This window comes from Erythrolamprus reginae, chromosome 10, assembly GCF_031021105.1.
Source record: "Erythrolamprus reginae isolate rEryReg1 chromosome 10, rEryReg1.hap1, whole genome shotgun sequence".
Taxonomy (NCBI): Eukaryota; Metazoa; Chordata; class Lepidosauria; order Squamata; family Dipsadidae; genus Erythrolamprus; species Erythrolamprus reginae.
The window spans coordinates 14,536,601-14,561,241 of NC_091959.1; the positions used below are offsets into that span (position 1 = coordinate 14,536,601).

Genomic DNA, 24,641 nt, shown 5'->3' on the forward strand with positions numbered 1-24,641 from the left:
CTGGTGGGCAACTTCATGAGCGATCACGGTCACAATCCGTTCCTTGTTGCTGATGGAAGAGAACTCCCTGTCGAAGAGTAGCGCACTCTCACGGTACGTGATCAGCCCCCAGTTCTCCATTGCTCCAGCGTTGAAATCCGGAAGGGCGACTTGGTCTGCCAAAAGAAGACCCTGCTCGCTCGGCCCAAAACACCCCAGGACTCCTTGTTCAACCTTGGGCCGCCCTCCCTGATCAAAGCATCTCTCCATCCCCCAATTCAAAGCATCTACCGCTGCGGCCGCGCAAAAGCAGCAGGAAGCTTAAATGCGAGGGTCTCGCTCACTGATGCTCTTCTGCCTGGTGCTAAGCAGTTGCCAGCAGTGCTCAAGGCTCTCTATTTATTTATTTATTTATTATTTATTTATTAGATTTGTATGCCGCCCCTTTCCATGGACTCAGGGCGGCTCACAACACAATAAAACAATTCATGATAAATCTAATAATATACAATTTAAAATTTAAAATAGTTAAAAAAAAACCATTTTTAAGCAGACATGCCTACAAACATACCATACATAAATTATATAGGCCCGGAGGAGATATCTCAATTCCCCCATGCCTGACGACAAAGGTGGGTTTTGAGGAGTTTATGAAAGGCAAGGAGGGTAGGGACAGTTCTAATCTCTGGGGGGAGCTGGTTCCAGAGAGTCGGGGCCGCCACAGAGAAGGCTCTTCCCCTGGGGCCCACCAACCAACATTGTTTAGTTGACGGGACCCGGAGACGGCCGACTCTGTGGGACCTAAACGGTTGCTGGGATTCGTGCAGCGAATGAATGCTAGGAGGAGATTCTATGAATGCTGGAAGGAGATTAAGCACATGGGGGAGGGTCACGCCCACAGGACACCCGTCAGGACTGAAGGCTCCTCAGGTTTGCCCACCCCCTGCCCAGAATCACGACTCCCACCAGTGACTCATCCCCCCTCACCTACCTAATCTCGGTAGAGGATAAGGCACATTGTACTGCTGCTCGAAGAAGTTGAGAATGGGGTAGGTGACATTGAGTGCGTAGTTCCCCTGGCCGTCCTGGATCGACTTGGGGCGGCCCCAGATCTGGATCTGAAACAGGAGCCGAGACCACTCAGGAAAGGCCCTTCTTCCAGGCACAGCAACCTAGAGCAGACCTGGGCAAGGGGCGGCCTGCGGGCCACATCCGGCACGCCTGCTGTCTATGACCGGCCTGCCTGCCCACTATCTGTGTCCGATCCGCGGAGATCGGGATCTGCTCCTGTTCCTGCTTTCGGCAGACGCGGTGAGCTCTTTCATCCTCGCATTGGAACGGACCCCGACCTCCTACCGAGAGCAGCCGGGCACAGAAACCACGCAAACACTCCAGCGCAGTGACGGTGGTGCACCGTGTTGCCGTAAAGCAAACAATTAGGGGTCTGTAGAGTGGGTCTGGGTGTTTAGGTCAGGCCAGGGTCTGGATCTTCACAGTATTGGGTAGAACTGAGTTAATTATATTAGTCCGGCCCTCTAAAACCATCCCAATTTCTCATGCGGCCCCATGGCAAAATTCATTGCCCATCCCTGACCTAGAGGATGCCCCCTGTTGTGGGCAGTGGGTCCCCCGTGAGAGCAGGCCTACCAGGGTGTTATTCTCTGTAGTAGACACTTTCTGAAACTCGCTGACAATAAAAGCAAGCAAGTAGGTAGACATCTTGAGGGTGGGTTCAAATTTCGTCCGCGTCCAGTTTAATCCGTCCGGCATTGCTACTTCCTCAGTCTCTAGAAAAAGAGGCAGAGCGGAGAAGGCGTGAGATTGGCGTCCCCTTCCCTGACTGTCCTCCCCAGGATGAAGGGGTTCTGCCTCCCCAAACACAAGTTCCCAAAGGAGGCTGGGTGCCCTTCTCCTTTTGCCCTTCAGCCCGGTCATCCTTTTAGGCAAAAGGCCCCCAGCCCCTTCTCATTCACTGGCAAAGTCCACTGATGGGCCAGTAGGGAGGGATCTACATGCCCTGTGTTAAAGTAGAGTGACCCTCCCCTTTGGAGGCAGAGGGGGAAATTGTAGCCATAAGCGGGGATTCCCCCCACCACTAAATGCAGCAAAAACCTTGCATTGCGGCCTTTGTCCCATGGACTTTCTACAATGTGTCCCGTGAGGAGGAGGCACCTTTGAGCCAACAGAACCTTGAAAGGTCTCAGGTGTGTTCCCGTAGTTCTGATCCACGGCCAACAGGGGGCAAAGCTTTCAAGTGAGGGTCATCACAAATACGAGCCCTCTCCGATCCCTCCCTCTCCCCACTTTCTTTTGCTCTTGGCTGTCACCGGGGCTTTCCCTAAGAGGCTGGGGAGCACAAGTGGGTGGGCGCATCTCTCATAGAAACATAGAAGACTGACAGCAGAAAAAGACCTCATGGTCCATCTAGTCTGCCCTTATACTATCTCCTGTATTTTATCTTGGGATGGATACATGTTTATCCCAGGCATGTTTAAATTCAGTGACTGTGGATTGACCAACCACGTCTGCTGGAAGTTTGTTCCAAGGATCTACTACTCTTTCAGTCAAATAATATTTTCTCACGTTGCTTTGGATCTTTCCCCCAACTAACTTCAGATTGTGTCCCCTTGTTCTTGTGTTCACTTTCCTATCACTTTCCTCATCTCAGCCCTAGGAGCCCCCTGACGTCTTCTGTGGCGGCGGCAGATTTTGCCGCTAGCCAACCAAACCTTGCTAAAACCTGGCCTGAAGGAGTCTCCCCCCTCCACAGAATCTCCTTTCCACACCCTCAGACACTCCCCCCCCCAAAGCATTCTCATCCCGCTGAGCCAGCCATCTGGCACCTTCTCTCCCAACCCCATTCCTGCCCCCCTTTGCTTCAGTTCAGCCTCCGGATTCCACCTAGAGCAGCGGTTCCCAAACTACGGCCCGGGGGCCACATGCGGCCCGCGGAGGCCATTTATCCGGCCCGTGGGTGATGACAGGAGCACAGGATGCGTTCATATCCTGTGCTCCTGGCCACTGTTCCCTCTAGCCTGTATGAATAAAATGTGGTATTAATAACTAATATCAATCATCAAAAAAGTTTTTTTTTCTAATTTTGTCATCCAGTTACATTCATTTTCTCTTAATTAGATTCCCTCCTCAATGTTCCTTCAAAAAGTGCAACACCAATTCTATTTCTAACTTATTACCCATTATGCCAAAGTGCTTCCTTCTTTCTTTATACATTTTTCATAAGCCAAGAAAACCTTGTCTAGCCAATCAGATGTTAACAAAAGAAAATTAAAACATAAACATATATGAATTTCAGACTTCTTCCCCCCCCCCTCTAAATAGTATGTTCCCATTTTGTTTTTTACTTTAAAATAAGGTATGTGCAGTGTGCATAGGGAATTGTTCATGGTTTTTTTTTATATAGTCCGGCCCTCCAACAGTCCGAGGGACAGTGAACTGGCCCCCTGTGTAAAAAGTTTGGGGACCCCTGACCTAGAGGGAAGTAGCTTTGCCAGCCTCTTAGGGGAAGCCCGGTGAGAGCCAAGAGCGAGAGCACCACCAGTCTTCCCCACTGCCTTTCCTTGGCCCCCCCCCCACCTCCCCACCCGCCCAGTCAGGCACTTACTGTTAATAGGCATGTTGGAGAGCGCTTTATAATGAGGCAAGTGGAGGAGCGTGATGGTGAAGACAGCCTTCATAGCGGGCTCGTCGAAGCAGGGAAAAGCTTTGCGGGCATCAGCCGCCTGCATCTGGGTGGTAGCCAACACCCTGGAGAAGGACACCAGAGGGTCAGTCAAAACACCCAGGGACCGTCCTATTAACTGGCCCAGCTCCTCCTCTCAAGGGGGGAGACCGACAACCACAGGATAAGATCCATTTGGGGAGCAAAGACCTCCCAGCCCAGGTGGGGGACAGGCAGAGGCCCGGGGGGGATGACTCGCTGTTGAGAAGGCCTCTGCTCCCCCCACAAGTTCTAAGTTCCCTTCGTCCCGTTTCTATTTCTCAGAATTTACTACTAAGCACCTTAAGGGGAATGCTGCTACATTTCCTGAGACCAAAGGAAGGGAGAGACTCAGTCCGTGGTGGATCCACTGATGGGCCACCGGCTTCTCCCTAGGAAGAGGCACCTTGGCCTCCAATCCCAGCCCCAGCCCAAGTCCCGGAAGCTGCAGCGGCGACCCTGTTATGAAACCCACGGATGGAACAGATCTCCGTGGGTCCTATCCCCATACTCCCCCTCCGCCACCTCTGTCCCTTCCACGTACTTGGACTGCCCTCCTTCCGTATAGGCACTGCGGTAGAAGCCGGCTAGATCATCCGCCAGTTCCCCGGTGAACTGGGCGTGCAGCTGGTAAGTCGCGTCCTTCTGGAGCGTCTCTTTGAGTTTCACCACCAAGTACTCAGTTTTCTCCACCAGCCAAGTTCTTTCAATGGCAGGTGTAGGGACACCGATTCCTTTCAGGGTTGCATGGAGCTCCCCCTGCATAGTGTAGTTCAGCTTTTTGCTGTGGATGATGATGAGGTCCGTAGGCTGCTTGCACTGGAACTCCACTGTGCTGTCGCCTTTGAAAATGTAGAAGTCTGGGGTGATCGGTGTCAGAAATGGCTGCAGAGAGATAGTGTAAACCGTGGGCATCAAAGTTTTGGGCAACCGCATGTGGTCCCAAGGCTCCAAAGGCTTGGCTGTGACAGTGCTGGTGACGCCGGCTGTGTTAGTGCCAGTGGCTTGGGCAGTGCTGGCTACAGTGGCGCCAGCTATGATGGTGCTGCTTGGGCCCTGTTGGGCGAGCGCGTCATCCGCCCGCTGCTTCTCCTGGCTGTACACAACGGAGAGGGCGATGATGGTGGCAACGGCCCCCAGGCCCAGGACGATGCCCACGATCCCCAAGGACTTGCTGATGAAGAACCCATTGGCCATGGCGGAGGAGGGGCCGGCGAGTGGCTCGCACACAAAGGGATCTGCTCCGACGCTGCAGCTCCTTTATATATGTGTTGCCTCTGGGGATTTATTAATGCAATGAAACATGTCAATTATTAAGCCGGGAATGGTGGGCAAAGGTCACTTCTGCTCCGTGGACATCTTCTCTTATCTTGGGAGAGAGTTAATGGAGAACCGGAGGCACCTTGACGTGGTTCCTGGGGAGAAAATCAGCCCGTTTTAATGGACCTGCCCCAGGTCTCCCCCAGCAGGCCCACAAGGCCAGGTCCCGGAGGGGCAGCCCTGGGACTCAGGAGGAATGGCTGGCCCTGCCAGTAGAAGACAGGCATGTGATTAAAGCCCAGCCACTGTGACCACTACTAGGTGTATTTACCAGGACAGCCCCTGGGGGTCCTTGGAGACCCTTTTGTCACCCTTGTCATTATTGTTTTCATGTGTTTAAAAAGCATAGGGCTTTTTCTTGAAAGTATTGCATTTATGTTTAAAAAATGTGGTTCTCAACATTTTCTTCCCCACGGATCCCTGCCCCTTTAAATACCTTTTGCAGCCATGGGTCACGGCCACGGGACCCCAAGACTTAATTCAAGAAAGTGGAAAGAGAGAGAGAAAGCAAGAGAGAAAGAAAGCTAGAGAGAGAGAAAGCAAGAGAGAGAGAGAAAAGAGAAAGAGAGAGAAAGAAAGCAAGAGAGAGAGAGAGAAAGAGAGAGAGAAAGAAAGAGAGAAAGAAAGAAAGAGAGAAAGAAAGAAAGAGAGAGAGAAAGCAAGAGAGAGAAAGAAAAGAGAAAGAGAGAGAAAGAAAGTGAGAAAGAAAGAGAGAAAGAAAGCAAGAGAAAGAAAGCAAGAGAGAGAGAAAGCAAGAGAGAGAGAGAAAAGAGAAAGAGAAAGAAAGAAAGAAAGAGAGAGAGAGAGAGAGAAAGAGAGAAAGAAAGCAAGAGAGAGGGAGAGAAAAGGAGAGGGAGAGAGAAAGAGAGAAATGAGCAAAAAGGGGAGGGAAAAAAGAGAAATGAGAAAATGATTGAGACAGAGAATGAGAGGAAAGAGAGAGAAACAAAAGAGAGAGAGAAGTGACTCTTGATTTAAAGCATATGATAAAAAGCAACCAAAGAATAAGAGAGAGAAAACCCCCAGCCCTCACCTGTTTTTGGAAATGGTTCCAGAGTGTGTACACACACACACACACACACACACACACAAGGGGGGGGAGGAGACAGGGATGGAAAAAGAGGAGAGGGTCTTAGGGTGTCATTTTGTGTCATTTTGGTTGGTGGGATGCCCCAGGATTTTGTAAATGTAAAAAAAATGTGCCGCAGCTCAAAAATGGTTGAAAATCACTCCTCTACAGCACCTGGGCAGGTACCAGAATCGCCTGCAGACACCCAGGTGCTAGTGGAGTCCAGCTCTATCCAACTTCTCCCGATTAAACGGCAACCCATTCAGATGTTATGTCATCCACAAAACTAGAAAGCAGCCCATCAAGTCCATTATTAGGTCATTAATAAAAATGTTGCATAATACTACTCCAAGAGAAATCCCCATGAAAACCTACCAGTTGCCACTTTCCAAGTTAATGTCACTCATTCAATGTGGTTCATCAACCTGTTGTGGACCCACCTTGCTGTAGTGCCACCCTTTGTTAGTCTGGCAATGAGAATGTTTGGGGAACTTCACCAAAGGCAGATTAGAATCAAAGCATTCCTCTTGTCCAACAGTGAACCTGTCAAAAAACAAAGATAAGTTTTGATTCTTCTGACTTCGTTGGGGTTTTTTTTAGAAAACCATGCTTCCTCTTGGCAATCAGCACTGCTGATTTAATGCCTGCTTTATTGCCAGCAATCACCTCTTTCCCTGGTGAGAAATCTCTAGGATCCTCCAGCTGTGGTTTCTCTCCAGTTTTACACACACACACAAACACACACACATACACACCATGATTCCTAGCAGAGCTCCTGGCACCAATTAGCTAGAGGGTCTTCTGCCCCCACCCCTATGTCACTGAAACCACCAATTCTTTTGGATGCAAAGACAGAGGCAAAATCAAATAGGAGTTCCTCCACTTTTTGGGGGGGGTCATATGTACAGTTTTCTCCTTCAGAAAGAAGCTGGGAGTCCACCACCCCTTTTGTTGACACATTTATTTATTTACTTACTTACTTACTTACTTACTTACTTACTTACTTACTTACTTACTTACTTACTTACTTACTTACTTACTTACTTATTCAATTTTTATGCCGCCCTTCTCCTTAGACTCAGGGCGGCTTACAACATGTTAGCAATAGCCAACATTTTAACAAAGTCAGCCTATTGCCCCCACAATCCGGGTCCTCACTTTACCCACCTCGGAAGGATGGAAGGCTGAGTCAACCTTGAGCCGGTGATGAGATTTGAACCGCTGACCTTCAGATCTACAGTCAGCTCCAGTGGCCTGCAGTACAGCACTCTACCTGCTGTGCCACTCCGACTCTTCTTTTAGAGAAGCCCCTCCTGAAGTGCTTATTATTATTATTATTATTATTATTATTATTATTATTATTATTTGGACTCCCTGTCCAAATAGGGCTGCAACTGGTGTACCAGGCGAACCTGGGCAAACGCCCTCCTCGCCACAGCCGAAAGATGTTGTTCCAATGTCAGCTGTGGATCGAGGAGGACGCCCAAGTTGCGAACCCTCTCTGAGGGGGTCAGTAGTCCCCCCCCCCCAGGGTAATGGAGGGACAGATGGAATTGTCCTTGGGAGGCAAGACCCACAGCCACTCCGTCTTGTCTGGGTTGAGTTTGAGTTTGTTGACACCCATCCAGGCCCCAACAGCCTCCAGGCACCGGCACATCACTTCCACTGCTTCGTTGACTGGACATGGCTGGAAACATAGGTGGGTCTTTAGCAATTTACCAAAGGCAAGGAGGGTGGGGGCGGTTCTAATCTCTGGGGGGGATTGATTCCAAAGGGTGGGGCCACCACAGAGAAGGCTCTCCCCCTGGGGCCCGGCAACCGACATTGTTTAGTTAACAGGGCCCAGAGAAGGCCAACTCTGTGGGACCTAATTGGAGTGTTGGAGAGACGTGGGCAAATCTAGGTAGCCCTGTGATCGCTCTCGCGGCCGCGTTCTGCACGATCTGAAGTTTCCGAACACTCTTCAAAGGTAGCCCCATGTACAGAGCGTTGCAGTAGTCTTGCTTCATTTCTGAGCTGAGGGGTTTTTTAAAAAGACTTTTCCTCCATCGATAGCAAGTACGTTCTGGAATCTCAGTTCCTTTGTAAGCTTTCTTGCTTAACTGCATTGACTTCTTTAGATGGCTCCTGATCTTCTTCCCCACTGGACTGCATTCTCTGTAATACAGTGTTCCCTCGATTGTCGCGGGTTCGAACTTCGCGAATAGCCTATACCACGATTTTTCAAAAAAATATTAATTCAAAAATACTGTACTTCACGGGGGGTTTTTTCTACACCATGGTTTTTCCCGCCCGATGACATCATACGTCATCACCAAACTAATAATTTTTGCAAATAAATAACAAAAAAAATAATTATTGTTAATAAATAATTATGTTTATAAATATCAGGATCACTAAGTGTCTTATTCAATGGTGAGTACCAGTAATAATGGTGAGTAAATAGTTTTTAAGGGAATGGGAAATGGTAATTTAGGGGTTTAAAGTGTTAAGGGAAGGCTTGGGATACTGTCCATAGCCCAAAATGGTGTATTTACTTCCGCATCTCTACTTCGCGGAAATTCGACTTTCGTGGGCAGTCTCGGAACGCATCCCCTGCGAAAATCAAGGGAACACTGTACATCTTTTAAGAAATCTCAGCTGACTAAAACATATTTGCCTTTAAAGATTGATTCCCATTTGAACACAACCATCTGAATGTATCTTATTACATCGTATTGCTGCATTTTCACTCGTGCGTCATTTTATTATTTCACAGTATTGTATTCTACTATACTGTTTCAAGTTTCAAGAAACAATAGACCAGTCAGCTTGACATCAATACTTGTGTAAATCCTGGAAAAGATAATCAAGTAGTAGGTTTGTGAACATCTAGACATCAACAAAGTGATTGCTAGACATCAGCATGGGTTTATTAAAAACAGATCATGTCAAATATACCTTATTTCTTTGGTTGGTTATGACCTTTAAAGCCCTACATGGCAATGGACCGGAGTACCTCCGGAACCGCCTGCTACCGCACGAATCCCAGCAACCGATAAGGCCCCACAGAGTTGGCCTTCTCCGGGTCCCGTCAACTAAACAATGTCGTTTGGTGGGGCCCAGGGGAAGAGCCTTCTCTGTGGCGGCCCCGTACCTCTGGAATCAACTCCCCCCAGAGATTAGAACAGCCCCCACCCTCCTTGTCTTTCGCAAATTACTCAAGACCCACCTATATCGCCAGGCATGGGGGAACTGAGACACCTCCCCCAGGCTTTTATATTTTATGTTTGGGTATGTATGTGTTGTATGGTTTTAATTGTTGGGGTTTTATATATATTTTCTTATATATCTAATATTAGATTTGTTTACTGTTATATTGTTTTTATTATTGTTGTGAGCCGTCCCGAGTCTTCGGAGAGGGGCGGCATACAAATCTAATAAATTGAATTGAATTGAATTGAATATAGTGATTAATTTAGTACACAAGGGAAATGCTGGTGGACATAGCTTACTTAGACTTTGGTAAGGCATTTGACAAAGTAGACCACAGCCTTCTTCTTGGGATTGTGTGTGGGATAGACAGTAACAACATCAAATGGATATGCAATTGCCTAACCAACTGTTTTAACCTCAGTTAACTGTTCACCTTTTTTTACTGTTTTGTATTTATTCTTATTGTACAGTAATCCCTCACTACTTCACGGTTCATCTTTCGTGGATTCGCTATTTCACGGGTTTTCAAAGGGGGCTTAAATCCATTAAAATATTTAAATCCATTAAAAATTCATAAAATTCTTCTACAACACTACTGTACCCTACTAAAGAAACTGGTAGGATATCACATGTAGTTCCAGCTGAGAAACATTATAGAATGACTGTTTAATGCAAAGGGAGGGTTTTAAAAGTCCAAATGCTTGTTAAATACATTAAAAAATTTATTTCCTCTACTTCACAGGAGTCCGTTTTTCACGGGTGGTCTTGGAACGCATCCCGCGCGAAAAACGAGGGATCACTGTACTTCTACTGTTGTTGTAAGCCGTCCTGAGTCTTTTGGGATTGGGCGGCATAGAAGTCCTTCACTCCTCCACTCAAAATAGAATACCCTACGAGACTAGACTTTCAATCCTGGGCCTAGAAAGCCTAGAACTAAGACGTCTTAAACAAGATCTAAGTATTGCCCACAAGATCATATGCTGCAATGTCCTGCCTGTCGGCAACTACTTCAGCTTCAACCACAACAACACAAGAGCACACAACAGATTTAAACTTCATATTAACCGTTCCAAACTTGACTGTAAAAAATATGACTTCAGTAACCGAGTTGTCGGAGCATGGAACTCATTACTGGCCTCCATAGTGTCATCCCCAAACCCCCAACACTTTACCCTTAGATTATCTACGGTTGACCTATCCAGATTCCTAAGAGGTCAGTAAGGGGCGAGTACAAGTGCACTAGAGTGCCTTCCATCCCCTGTCCTATTGCTCTCCTATATCTCCTATACCTTTCTTCTATTTCTATATCTCTTCTTCTATTCTTTCATTGATACATTTTACTATGAGTATCTCCTCTATAACCTTCATCATGTATTTTACTGTGTGTGTGTGTGTGTATGTATATATATATATATATGTGTGTGTGTGTGTGTCACATGTTTAAGCTGAATTTGAAAATTAAGGGAGACTAGGATAGATCTATTTCGGCCTTATTTTGGCCTCATCAGCTAGCCATACCCACTGGGACTTGAACCTGCAACCTTTGCCTTGTAAGGCAGAGAATTATCCTCTAGGCTACAGTATCCAATCCCTTCAGCTCTGTACCAGGGAAGGGTTACATTTTGTGTCGAATCACCCTGGTATATTGAAGGAACATCACAGCTCCTTTTTTGCCTCTCGGCCCAACCCAGGGCCATTTCCAAGGCAGTTAATTTTATTGATAGCCGACAATTCTATCTGTATATATACACCCACTAAAACTCTCATTGTGTATTGGACAAAATAAATAAATAAATAAATAAATAAATAAATAAATAAATAAATAAATAAATAAATAAATAAATAAATAAACTGCATTCATCATATCTACAAAGAGGAAGGCATGCAGTGGGGTACCTCAAGGTTCTGTCTAGGGCCCAGTATTCTTCAGCATACAGTGGTACCTTTACTTAAGAACTTAATTCGTTCCGTGACCAGGTTCTTAAGTAGAAACGTTCTTAAGTAGAAGCCATTTTTCCCTTAGGAATCAATGTAAAAGCAAATAATGTGTGCAAACCCATTAGGAAAGAAATAAAAGCTCGGAATATGGGTGGGAGGAGGAGGAGGAGGAAGAGGAGGAGGAGGACAGTCGCTGCTGAAGGAAGAAGGGCAGGGGAGGGGAATCAAAAAATCCAAAACTTTAAGGCTTAAAAAAAAAGAGGGACTCTGAGGCGGCGAGGAGGAGCATGTGCCTACAATACACCCGGCGCAAGGCTGCCTCCCATACACTGCCTCCCATACATTGGCTGCTACTGCTGCTACCTGCTTCCTCTTCCTTCCCATGCTGAAGGGCTCCCCTCTCCTCTCACTCGCTCGCTTTGTAGCCAACGCCTTTCCTTCGCTGTGGTGACTCCTCGGCTGTCCAGAGCAAAGGGAGCATTTCTTTTCTCTGGATGCTGGCAGAGGTTTATTCCCTGCTCAAGTGCCCAGAGAAAGGAAAAGGTTTGCCTATTTGCCGATGACTCTAAAGTGTGCAATAGGGTTGATATTCCTGGAGGCGTCTGTAATATGGTAAATGATTTAGCTTTACTAGATAAATGGTCAAAGCAATGGAAACTGCAGTTTAATGTTTCCAAATGTAAAATAATGCACTTGGGGAAAAGGAATCCTCAATCTGAGTATTGTATTGGCAGTTCTGTGTTAGCAAATACTTCAAAAGAAAAGGATTTAGGGGTAGTGATTTCTGACAGTCTCAAAATGGGTGAACAGTGCAGTCAGGCGGTAGGGAAAGCAAGTAGGATGCTTGGCTGCATAGCTAGAGGTATAACAAGCAGGAAGAGGGAGATTATGATCCCGCTATATAGAATGCTGGTGAGACCACATTTGGAATACTGTGTTCAGTTCTGGAGACCTCACCTACAAAAAGATATTGACAAAATTGAACGGGTCCAAAGACGGGCTACAAGAATGGTGGAAGGCCTTAAGCATAAAACGTATCAGGAAAGACTTAATGAACTCAATCTGTATAGTGTGGAGGACAGAAGGAAAAGGGGGGACATGATCGAAACATTTAAATATATTAAAGGGTTAAATAAGGTCCAGGAGGAAAGTGTTTTTAATAGGAAAGTATACACAAGAACAAGGGGACACAATCTGAAATTAGTTGGGGGAAAGATCAAGAGCAACATGAGAAAATATTATTTTACTGAAAGAGTAGTAGATCCTTGGAACAAACTTCCAGCAGACGTGGTAGATAAATCCACAGTAACTGAATTTAAACATGCCTGGGATAAACATATATCCATCCTAAGATAAAATACAGAAAATAGTATAAGGGCAGACTCGATGGGCCATGAGGTCTTTTTCTGCCATCAGACTTCTATGTTTCTATGTTTCGTTCGCTCTGGACTGCCAAAGCCTCCTTAAGCACCACCAAAAGGCTCGTCTGGCAGCCCAGATGGCCAGGATTAAAGGGAGGATGGCAGGAAACTGGCCGGGCCTTTGTGCTCCTCTCAAATTTCCTGGGAAATTTTTCCGGGCTCGGGTTCTTAAGTAGAAAATGGTTCTTGAATCTTGGAGAAGGTTGTGAACGTTTTTCAAAAAATGTTTGCGGTCACTTCTATGAATTCCGGGTCGCCCTGAACTAGGATCACAAGGTGTAATTTTCCTGCCTCTATTGTTTCATTGTAGTCAAATCACTCTCAGCGCTGCAACTGAAGCCAAAAGCATTCCCATTTCAACCTATGACCTCTGCTAAAGCCAATCACAGACATTTTAAATATCAAGTCAGGATTGACACCCAAGCACTTTGTTGGGGGGTGGAGGGGGTGCTGTCTGTAAAACATTACAGAGGTCATTTTTGAACCAGTGGTGGGACCTTGCATGTTCCCATCAGAGCCAGGCTGTTCAGCTACTCTCAATCTCTGGCTGATCTGTGTGACAGGTGTAAGGGCTGAGCTGCACCACATATGAACCAGGAAGAACAGTCTTAGAAAATGACTGATGTGTGTTATCCAAAGGACTTTGAATTAAAATCCGAGGGGTGGAAGGTTTTAGAATTTAATCCCAAATATAAACCCAAGACAATAAATCAAGGGTACAGAACAAACAGGAAGCAAATGTAGGGTCATTCAAAAAGGACTCAAGTATCTAAAGGCTAACACTTGAAATATGAGGAACAAACAAGGTGACCTTTGAGACCTAGTAGATGAAGGCAGCCAAATTGGAACACACAGCTGGAGAGATTTACATTGTTCAGAGGGTGGGGTCGGATTAGATGATTTATAAGGTCCCTTCCAACTTTGTTAATCTGTTATATTAATCTGTCAACACTCCATGGGCTGCATTGGTTGCCGATCGGTTTCCGGACACAATTCAAAGTGTTGGTGTTGACGTATAAAGCCCTACATGGCATCAGACCAAACTACTTATGGGACCACTTCAGTGTGGCCTGTGCAAGGGATGGGGGGATTGTGCACATGTACAGGGGCAATGCAGGGTGCGTGTGCCTGTGTGGGGCAGAAAGGGAATGGGTGTGAGCACAGGGGTGCATGCCATACACGCACACACATGCCCCTTTTGGCATGTGAACCAAAAAAGGTTTGCCATCACTGATGTTATGCCAGGCTATTGGCAATTAGCCCCCAGCGAGTTCAGAGTAAATGTCAAACACACAGCCAATAGTAATAAATCGAGTTTGTGAACAAACTTGCAGAAACATTCCCCCAGAGGAGTCAAATTACTCTCCCCCAAAAGTCCTTTGATTCTGGAGCCTGCCAAAACAAAAGAGTCAATGATGCAGTTCGAAACCATTCTGCTCACATGCCAAAAAAATCCTCAAAGCTCTTTGACAGTGACATATGCAGAGTTCTCCAGAGTCCTTGAACAAACAGCAAATCCTTTTCATTGTTTTAATCCAGAAACTCTCTCTTTCTCTCCCTTCAAACGGATAAACGCCCACATGCCAGCAGCCCCGGCCTCCCTTATTAAGCATGAACTCATTAGCTTAATTACCCCTTGAACAGCTGTCCTCTCTTATCTCCTTTGACGCCTGTGCAACTGCTCCCTATGGGCCATAATCCTGCGCACACGGGGATGCAAAATGTGGTCCTCCATAACAGCGTCTGATGACTCCCTAATTGGAGAAGTGACTGGTCGGCTGGCTGCACCCATCTCGCTGTCTGTCTCCTCTCCCCCACTGTCTGCCTCTGATTGTGAGCCAGTTTCATTGTCTGATTCAGCTGGCAACCAAACAGGTCTTTGATAAACCGAGGATTCCCATAAATCTACATCCAAACCCCCAGCTGCAAGAGAAGCGAGGCTTGGCCTATTCTCCAAAGCACCTGAGGGCAGGACAAGAAGCAGCGGGCGAAGATGACCAGAGGGAGATCTGGAAGCAGAGTCATGGCAACTGAACGTCTTTTCTTTTTTCATTTCCCAGCTTATCCAAGGACAATCAAAGAGAGAAGCTCCACCTTAGAATTTCCCATCCATGAGAAAAATTAATCAGTGAGATGACTTGGTTAAAGAAATTGGGGCTGCTCTCCATCCCTGGAGGTTTTCAAGAAGAGATGGGACAGCCATTTGTCCAGAATGGTATAAGGCAGTGAAGGTGAACCTTTTTTTCCTTGGGTGACAAAAAAGCATGGGCGTGCGCTATTGTGCATGCGCGAGTGCCCACACCCATAATTAAATGCCTTGGGAGGGCAAAAACATCTTTGTCTGCCCCCTGGAGGCCCTCTGGAGGCCTGTTTCCCAACTTCTGGTGAGCCCAGTAGGCTCATGTTGTTGTTGTTGTTGTTGTTGTTGTTGTTGTTGTTATTATTATTATTATTACTATTACTATTACTATTACTACTACTACTACTACTATTATTATTATTATTATTATTATTTATTAGATTTGTATGCCGCCCCTCTCCGAAGACTCGGGGCGGCTCACAACAACAATAATACAATATACAGAATACAAGTCCAATATTAGATAAAAAGCTAAATTTAAAACCCATAAACATTAAAAACAATCGGTACTGCACAATCACACCATTTTCATGTATTACAGTCAGAAAAAAGGTGGGGGGGGGGAGATAGTTAGTCCCCCCATGCCTGGCGACATAGATAGGTCTTCAACATCTTGCGGAAGGCGGGAAGAGTGGGGGCAATTCGAATCTCCGGGGGGAGTTGATTTCAGAGGGCCGGGGCTGCCACAGAGAAGGCTCTTCCCCAGGGTCCCACCAACGGCATTGTTTAGTTTTGCCCTCCCTGGGCTCCAAAGTCTTCCCCCCATCGCCCTGGAGGTTCTCTGGAAGCCAAAAATGCCCTCCCAGAGCCTCTGTGCAAGCCAAAAACCAGCTTATCAGTACACATATGCACATTGGAGCTGAGCTAGGGCAATAGCTTGTGTGCCAGCAGATATGGCTCCGCGTGCCACCTTTGGCACCCATGCCATAGGTTTGCCATCACTGGTATAAGGTCTCTTTCTCAAGCAAAGGGTTGGGCCAGAAGCACATCTATGTCTCTCCCATCCTCGTTATTTTATGTTCTATCTTCTTTCTCCCTTTATGATAAGAACTCAGTTGTGGGCATTACATCATCTTATGAATAAGTTCCCTGAAACGGAGAGGATAGAATCATGACAGAAGTTTCCAAAATTGCTAGAATGACACATGGAATGTTAACACAGTTGCTCTTTTTCCTAAACCAGTAGTGAAATCTAAAAATTTCCCCACTGGTTTCTGTGGGCGTGGCTTGATGATCATGAGACTAGATGGGCGTGGCTTGGTGGTCATGGTCAAGTGACCGAATGAGCTCAAAAACCAACTTTCACATGTCGCAAACAACACAAAAGCCATAAAACTGACTCACACACAATGGAAACGCACACAAAATAACCCCTGCAACAACAAGCAGGGACCTCACAGAGCCACAAAGAGCTCAAAAACCAACTTTCACATTTCACATACAAACAACCACAAAAGCTACACAACTGACTCACACACAATGCCGAAGCAGCTGGACTTCACACAAAATGGCCCTTGGAACAAGCAAGAACCTCACAGAGTCACAGTTCAGGCAAAGAGGTAGTAAAAAACTGCCTTTTAAAAAGTTTTCAAAAGGTTCATCAGCCGTGTTGTGTCTTACAGGTCAGCCAGACTTCTCCTTAATAAAATCCTTTTATTAGGTAAAACTCAAAGTGTTGGTGTTGTGGTTCAGCCTGAGGCTGCTCAGGGACCGGCTGTGTCTCTGCTGGCTCCATGCCCGGAGGAGGATGACAGCGAAGAGGAGGGGGCTGAACAGTCGGACGGGGGAGAGGAAAATCAGGAATGGGATGAAGGAGAACAGCATGAGAGCCCCGGGGGGGGGGGCTCTCCCCAGCCAGTAGTTTGGAGTCATTAGGTGATGAAGCTCAAGCCGTCATTGACATGCGACAGAGACGGTCAGATCAAAGAAAGGAGCAATTAAAGAAGTATTATCAGCACTGAATTAGGAACAGCTGGGCTTGGGTGTGGTCCTCCTTAGCAGGGTTTAAAAGGCAGGCAAGCCCTTGAAGCCATGTGGAGTGTTATCAGTTTGGAATTGCGTTATCCTGTCTTGTTTCTCGGCGTCTCTGTTCCTGGCTTGTGGCCCAGCAGCTTTGGAAGACCCGTGGGAGGTGTAGGTCTGCTATCTACAGCCTCGGCTTGGCAGCAAGAATTCTGTATTGCTGCATGGACTTTTGCCTTCGTGGATATATCTGAAGATACAGCATTTTCCTGTTTGTAAGGACATTTTCTGTTACCTGTGTTTTTCTTGAATTTTATAAAACTGCCTTTGCCTTTTACCAGTGTGTCTGGCTTCTCTTTTTGGGTTGGTATTGGCTTCTGGAGTGACCCAGATAGAACAGTTGGTGATGACCTATAAAGCCCTACATGGCCTCGGACCAGATTACTTGCCTTATGAGTCCCAATGGCCGGTCAGGTCCCACAGTTTGTCTTCTCCAGGTGCCGTCAACTAGACAATGTTACCTGGCAGGGCCTAGGGGAAGAGCCTTCTCTGTGGGGGCCCCAGCCCTCTGGAATCAGCTCCCCCCCGGGGATTCGCACTGCCCCCACCCTCCTCGCCTTCCGCAAGAATCTGAAAACCTATTTATGCCATCAGGCTTGGGGTCACCAGACCCTAGCCTCTGGCCAACGAGGATGTTGTATGAGTTTGAATTGGAATGAATGGTTTTTAATATTTCAAGGTTTTTACAATGGTTTTTAGATGAGTTATTTATATTATTTGGATTTCAGATGTTTCGTTGAATATTGTATTTTGATAAGTTGTGAGCCACCCCAAGTTCTCGGAGAGGGGCAGCATACAAGTCCAATTAATAAAATAAAATAATAAAAACAATACAAAACACCAACAAACTCTGACTGGAACAAAACCAGTCTAGCCATGAATAAATTCAATTCAATTTCAATTCAATTTAATAGATTTGTTTGCCGCCCCTCTCCGAAGACTCGGGTTAATAAAGGGTTAATCAGCTGCCTCTTATTATTCTCAAATATCTGGCAGTCTGCACCATTTATCTTGTGAAAGCCACACCCCTGGTCAAAGGAACTTTTTTTTTTTTACTTTTTAAAAGCATTTTTACTACCAGTTCGATGAACCATAAGCACTTGTTACTACCTGTTTGGGCAAACAGGGTGAACAGAGCTTTTCACCCACGTCCTAAACCTCCTGGTCCTCTCTTTGGCCCAGTTGCGGCAATCTTATTTATTTATTTTATTTATTTATTTTTGTCACATACGTATTGGTAGTATACAAAGATATAAAAATATTTATGTACATGATACTAGTAAGAGAGAAACATGAGGACAGGGGACGAAAGGCACTCTGGTGCACTTATGCACGCCCCTTACTGACCTCTTAGGAATTGGAAGAGGTCAACAGTGGACAGTCTAAGGGTAAAGTTTTGGAGGTTAGGTGACTTGCGGAAGGATCATAGGATGCTTGGCTGCATAGCTAGAGGTATAACAGAAAGAGGGAGATTGTGATCCCTTTATATAGAACGCTGGTTTGACCACATTTGAAGTACTGTGTTCAGTTCTGGAGACTTCACCTACAAAAAGATATTGACAAAATTGAACGGGTCCAAAGACGGGCTACAAGAATGGTGGAAGGTCTTAAGCATAAAACGTATAAGGAAAGACTTCATGAACTCAATCTGTATAGTCTGGAGGACAGAAGGGAAAGGGGGGACATGATCGAAACATTTAAATATGTTAAAGGGTTAAATAAGGTTCAGGAGGGAAGTGTTTTTAATAGGAAAGTGAACACAAGAACAAGGGGACACAATCTGAAGTTAGTTGGGGGAAAGATCAAAGGCAACATGAGAAAATATTATTTTACTGAAAGAGTAGTAGATCCTTGGAACAAACTTCCAGCAGACGTGGTTGGTAAATCCACAGTAACTGAATTTAAACATGCCTGGGATAAACATATATCCATTGTAAGATACAATACAGGAAATAGTATAAGGGCAGATTAGATGGACCATGAGGTCTTTTTCTGCCGTCAGTCTTCTATGTTTCTATGATACTACAGAGTCAGGTAGTGAGTTCCATGTATCAACTACTCAGTTACTAAAGTCATAATTCACCACAGTCAAGTTTAGAGCAGTTTACTTTAAGTTTGTATCTGTTGTGTGCTCGCGTTTTGTTGTGGTTGAAGCTGAAGTAGTCGCTGATCTTCTTAATCTTACAGAGTACAAAGCGTATCTGCTACAAGCTGGTCCAGGTATTGACTCAGTGGCAGGGAGGGCAGCTGAGAAGTTTTGGTTCACCAAAGAAACCATGCCAAAAGCACCGAAGTTTTGTTTTGCCACACTACTAGTGTAACAGCGTAAGAGTTTGACCTATTTTCATTCAGCCGAGTTGATACAAGATGCTGAGCTCATCACAAACAACGGGTTGATTCAAATTAACCAACATGTTCACACGGGCAGAGATTTGGAAAACGAGAGCCAAGTTATCCCCTACTACATCTACATGAGGTTCCCAGGAAAGATATTCACTGGCATGGGATCAGGTATCGTCAACAGGCAGAGGAGGCCCCGTTGCACATCTGCTGTTCAGCTTGTGTCTTGGAGCCTGGACGGTGGGACCTCTGGGTGTGACAGCACAAGTTCAGGCGGAACAACACTTGGGTGGCTGTGGATTCACAGGCCCTCCATTTCTGGGTTCTTTTCTTGATGGAATTGTACTCATAGAAACATAGAAACATAGAAGACTGACGGCAGAAAAAGACCTCATGGTCCATCTAGTCTGCCCTTATACTATTTTCTATATTTTATCTTAGGATGGATATATGTTTATCCCAGGCATGTTTAAATTCAGTTACTGTGGATTTATCTACCAGGTCTGCTGGAAGTTTGTTCCAAGGATCTACTACTCTTTCAGTAAAATAATATTTTCTTATGTTGCTTCTGATCTTTCCCCCAGCTAACTTCAGATTGTGTCCCCTTGTTCTTATGTTCACTTTCCTATTAAAAACACTTCCCTCCTGGACCTTATTTAACTCTTTAACATATTTAAATGTTTCGATCATGTCCCCCCTTTTCCTTCTGCCCTCCAGACTATACAGATTGAGTTCATTAAGTCTTTCCTGATATGTTTTATGCTTAAGACCTTCCACCATTCTTGTAGCCCGTGTTTGGACCCGTTCAATTTTGTCAATATCTTTTTGTAGGTGAGGTCTCCAGAACTGAACACAGTATTCCAAATGTGGTCTCACCAGCGCTCTATATAGCGGGATCATAATCTCCCTCTTCCTGCTTGTTATATCTCTAGCTATGCAGCCAAGCTCCTACTTGCTTTCCCTACCGCCTGACTGCACTGTTCACCCATTTGAGACTGTCAGAAATCACTACCCCTAAATCCTTTTCTTCTGAAGTTTTTGCTAACACAGAACTGCCAATACAATACTCAGATTGAGGATTCCTTTTCCCCACGTGCATTACCTGTATATTACATTTGGAAACATTAAACTGCAGTTTCCATTGCTTTGACCATTTATCTAGTAAAGCTAAATCATTTACCATATTACAGATGCCAGATGATAATAATAATAATAATAATAATAATTATTATTATTATTATTATTATTATTGTATGCCGCCCCTCTATGAAGACTCTGAAGACTCTGAGCAGTTCACAACAATAACAACAATACTGTATAAACAAATCTAATACATTTAAAAAACATCTAAAAACCCATTATTAAAACCATACAACACATACCATACATAAATAATATAAACCCAGGGGCTCAATTTCCCCATGCCTGATGACATAGGTGGGTCTTCAGTAACTTACGAAAGGCAAGGAGGGTGGGGGCGGTTCTGATCTCCAGGGGAAGTTGATTCCAGAGGGCCAGGGCCGCCACAGAGAAGGCTCTTCCCTTGGGGCCCACCGGATGACATTGTCTAGTCGATGGGGCCAGAGAAGGCCAACTCTGTGGGACCTAATTGGTCGCTGGGATTTGTGCGGAAGAAGACGGTTCCGAAGGTATTCTGGTCCGATGCCATGTAGGGCTTTATAGGTCATAACCACACATAATTTGGGCCCATCTCAAAGTCTAGATTGAAAAGTAGATGGCATCTGTGGCCAGACTGTGCACTAATGACACACTTCCCTAGTTTGGGAACTCATGGCTATTCATGGTTGGCCTATTGCAATACACCCTACAGGGATGAGTTTTGAAGACCGTTCAGAAGCTACGTTCAAAGGAGAGTTGCTAGGATGGTGAGTGGTCTGGAAACCACGTCCTATGAGGAACGGTTAAAGGATCTAGGGATGTTTAGTTTGCCAAGGAGAAGACTGAGAGGGGACTTGATAGCTGTCTACAAATATCTGAAGGGCTGTCACAGAGCAGAGGGCTCAGCATTGTTCTCATGGAAGGACTAGAAACAATGGAATGAAGCTGCAAGCAGATTTAGATTAGATATCAGAAAAAAATTTCTAACAGTAAGGGTGATAAACCAGTGGAACAGTTTACCACAGGAGGTGGTGAGCTCCCCTTCACTGGAGGTCTTCAAACAGAGACTGGACAGTCATCTTTCGGGGATGGTTTAGTGAATCCTGCATTGAGCAGAGGGTTGGACCCAATGACCCTGGAGGTCCCTTCCAACTCTATGATTCTATGATTCTACAGAGAGTCCAAAATATGGCAGCACAAGCCGTTGGCTGGGGAATTCTGGGAGTTGAAGTCCAGATATCTTCAAGTTGCTGGCATGGTTGCCAAAGGAAAGGAATTTTCATGCATATGTTCTGGGAGTGTGTTAAAGTTCAGAAATTTTGGAAGGAGGTGCAGAACGAAATAAATAAAATGCTAAATATTAACTGGATAATTACAAAAGAAATAGCGATATTAATTAAACAAAGAGAACCAAGAGATTTTAAAGAAATAAAAACTGCAGCATTGGAAAGCGCTCAAGCGGTAGTGGTATTGGGTTGGAAAGAGTCTATAAAATGGACACTACAGAACTGGTATTGGTACATGGTGGATCACATTCATCTTGAAATCATGGAAATAAGATTAAATAAGTTTGATGAAAATAAATTGGGGAAGCTGATGGTACGATGGAATAAGGTGAAAGATTATAGTAGAATTTGTGACGAAAATGTGAAAAATAAACTCCAATCACTCTTTGAATAGTAAACAAATGCAAATTAGAGCTAAGGGGGGGAAAAGAAGAAGAACATAATCTATTAAATATTTGAAACACCCACCCCCCGCAATTGGTGGTGGTGGTGGTGGTGATGGTTATTGTCAGTCGGGTGATGGGCACATGCACTGTGCACTGTTTTATGTTTGTTTTATGTAGCCTTATGTGCAAAACCAATAAAATATATATTTTTTTTTAAAGTTGCCAAGGTTGGGAAACACTGTCCTAGACAATATGACTGCTCTGTAAGCAACACTGGTTGCTAGCAAGGCTTTGGGTGCTGCTAACCCCCTTTAATGCTTTTTCCGGCTCAGGCCCATTTATATAAAGGATTGCCTCTCCCCAGTTATGTCGGCCTGTCCTACTCAATCTTGCACCAGGCACATCCTTGAAATATATCAGTTTGTGAGATCTGCATTCTGGTGGCTGCAGCTGTCTTGTAGGAGAGGCACGTCCTGGAGTCTCCAGGGCCCCAAAGCAGTTTCATTTGGGAAAGCCCTTCCGATCTCCATCTGTCAACAAGCCCAAGGCAGAATTGCTCTAGGACTCCACCCTGATACCGATACGTTCAGCTCTTGTTTGTGTTTCTTCCTCTGACACAGTAATATATATTCATTTGCTGTCATTTATTTATTTTTGCCCTTGCTTCTATTGCTTGAACATGTTCTGTGTTGCCTAGACCAATGTTTCCCAACCTTGACAACTTGAAGATATTTGGACTTCAACTCCCAGAATTCCCCAGCCACCAAATGCTGGCTGGGGAATTCTGGGAGTTGAAGTCCAGATATCTTCAAGTTGCCAAGGTTGGGAAACACTGACCTAGAGCCACCTGTGTGATTGAGGCAGCATAGAATTCGTCCTATAGAACTCAGAGGGAGGGAGGGGAAAGGATCTGGGAAGAGCGAGGACTGAGCAGGCACCGGAAGGCAGGACCAGAAGCCACGGGCAGAATCTAATCGAAGACCGAAGCAAGACAGGGAGAAATTTCCTGACAACGAGAATAACTGACCAATGAACAGCTTCCCTCCAGAAGTTGTAGGTGCTCCACCAGCAGAGGTTTTTTGTCCTAACATCTGTTGTGGTTAGCTCTGGCCCAGCTCCTGCCCCAAGGAATGTGCAGGTGGATGTAGGGGAGACATCTACATGCCGCAGGCCTGTTTTGCTCCCGATGGAATCTGCCGATGAAGCCTCCTCTGACCAAGGCAGCATGAGTGACAGGGAAGAGGGGAGTTTGGCAGACAGCCCAGGAGGAGATCAATCATCTGTATCATCTTTGGATTCTGAACAAGAATTAATGACACATCCACGCATGCGTAGAGTGATGCATAGGAGACAACAACTAAAGGATTATTACAAGAGAAAATGAGGCCACCTGTGGTTGGGTGGGGCTCCAGTAATTAGGGCTGCTGCTATAAATAGCAGTGTGTGGGTTTGGTCGTTGTGAAAGAGTATCTGATCGCAATTCTTCAGGAGTCCTGTGTTGCTGTTTTCTGGACTTTGTTGATTTTTCACGCCTTTGAAACCAAAGCAGAGAAAACAGAAGAAGAAGGGGTCTGAAGTTTCTTCACAGCTGCTGGCTAAGTACTTAATGGCTGCTTAAGGGAAATTGTACAGACTATCCGGTTGTTTTGGGACGAGTGCTCTTTGCAATACAAAAAGAGTGCTTCGTTTATTTTGAATTTTGGGATAAAGAACATTGTTTTGAATTTTCAAACGTGTGTGTGTCTGAAATTTATACCCTTGAATTTTCGGGAGGCTCCTACCAGAGAGCCCGGCAGAACATCATCATAAAACAGCGGCGGGAGAGCTCCCAAATGGAGCTAGAAAGGGGGAGAAGACTTTTTCCCCAAATAGAGCTGAGAGCAGGGAAAGCCTTGCATGTCCAAACAGTGCTGGGGTGGAATCTCGCATCATTTTGCTTCTCAAATGCCTTTCTTTTCTCGAAGGATAACTCGGAGGACACATTCTGCCTTCGAAAGATGAAAACAGGTGGAGCAAATGGGAGCTGCCTGGGGAATTCCAAAGGAGGAAGTCGGCAGGTGAACTGATACTTATCTGTGAAAGGGAAAAGATCACCTCCAAACAAGTGCTGACTCGGAGGACCAAAATACCTGCCTACTGGATGACCAAGCAGAAACCGTGGGAGAATCAGGAAGGCAGGTTCTGAGCTCATGGAATGAGGAGGTGAAGGAAACAGAATACCCTACGAAAATAGACTAACAATCCTGGGTCTAGAAAACCTAGAACTACGGCGCCTAAAACACGATCTAAGTATTGCCCACAAGATCATATGCTGCAACGTCCTACCAGTCAATGATTACTTCAGCTTCAACCGCAACAACACAAGAGCACACAACAGATACAAGCTTAATATTAACCGCTCCAAACTTGACTGTAAAAAATATGACTTTAACAATCGAGTTGTTGAAGCGTGGAACTCATTACCAGACTCAATAGTGTCAACCCCCAACCCCTAACATATCTCCCTTAGACTATCCACGATTGACCTGTCCAGGTTTCTAAGAGGTCAGTAAGGGGCGTACATAAGTGCACTAGTGTGCCCTTTGTCCCCTGTCCAATTGTCTTTTCTTTATCTCATATATCATATATATTTTCTTCCTTTCATATATCTTCTCCTCTATTTTTACATATTATCTTTATATATAGAAACATAGAAACATAGAAGTCTG

The 24,641-nt window shown here is 45.3% G+C and overlaps 1 protein-coding gene across 2 annotated transcripts in view; it reads right to left on the reverse strand.

Annotated features, from left to right (window-relative positions):
• Positions 1-24,641, reverse strand: part of ANPEP (alanyl aminopeptidase, membrane) — a 52,245-nt gene that overhangs the window by 21,284 nt on the left and 6,320 nt on the right. Inside the window, exons 2-7 of one of the 2 annotated variants that reach the window (XM_070763054.1) lie at positions 6,527-6,629; positions 4,242-5,112; positions 3,602-3,744; positions 1,627-1,766; positions 971-1,097; positions 1-155 (exon numbers count right to left, since the gene is read on the reverse strand). In XM_070763054.1, coding sequence (XP_070619155.1) covers positions 1-155; positions 971-1,097; positions 1,627-1,766; positions 3,602-3,744; positions 4,242-4,894 — 1,218 coding nt within the window. In that variant the 5' untranslated portion in view covers positions 4,895-5,112; positions 6,527-6,629. Of the gene's footprint in view, positions 156-970; positions 1,098-1,626; positions 1,767-3,601; positions 3,745-4,241; positions 5,113-6,461; positions 6,630-24,641 lie in introns of those variants that run through there. The other variant, XM_070763055.1, reaches the window with a different exon arrangement.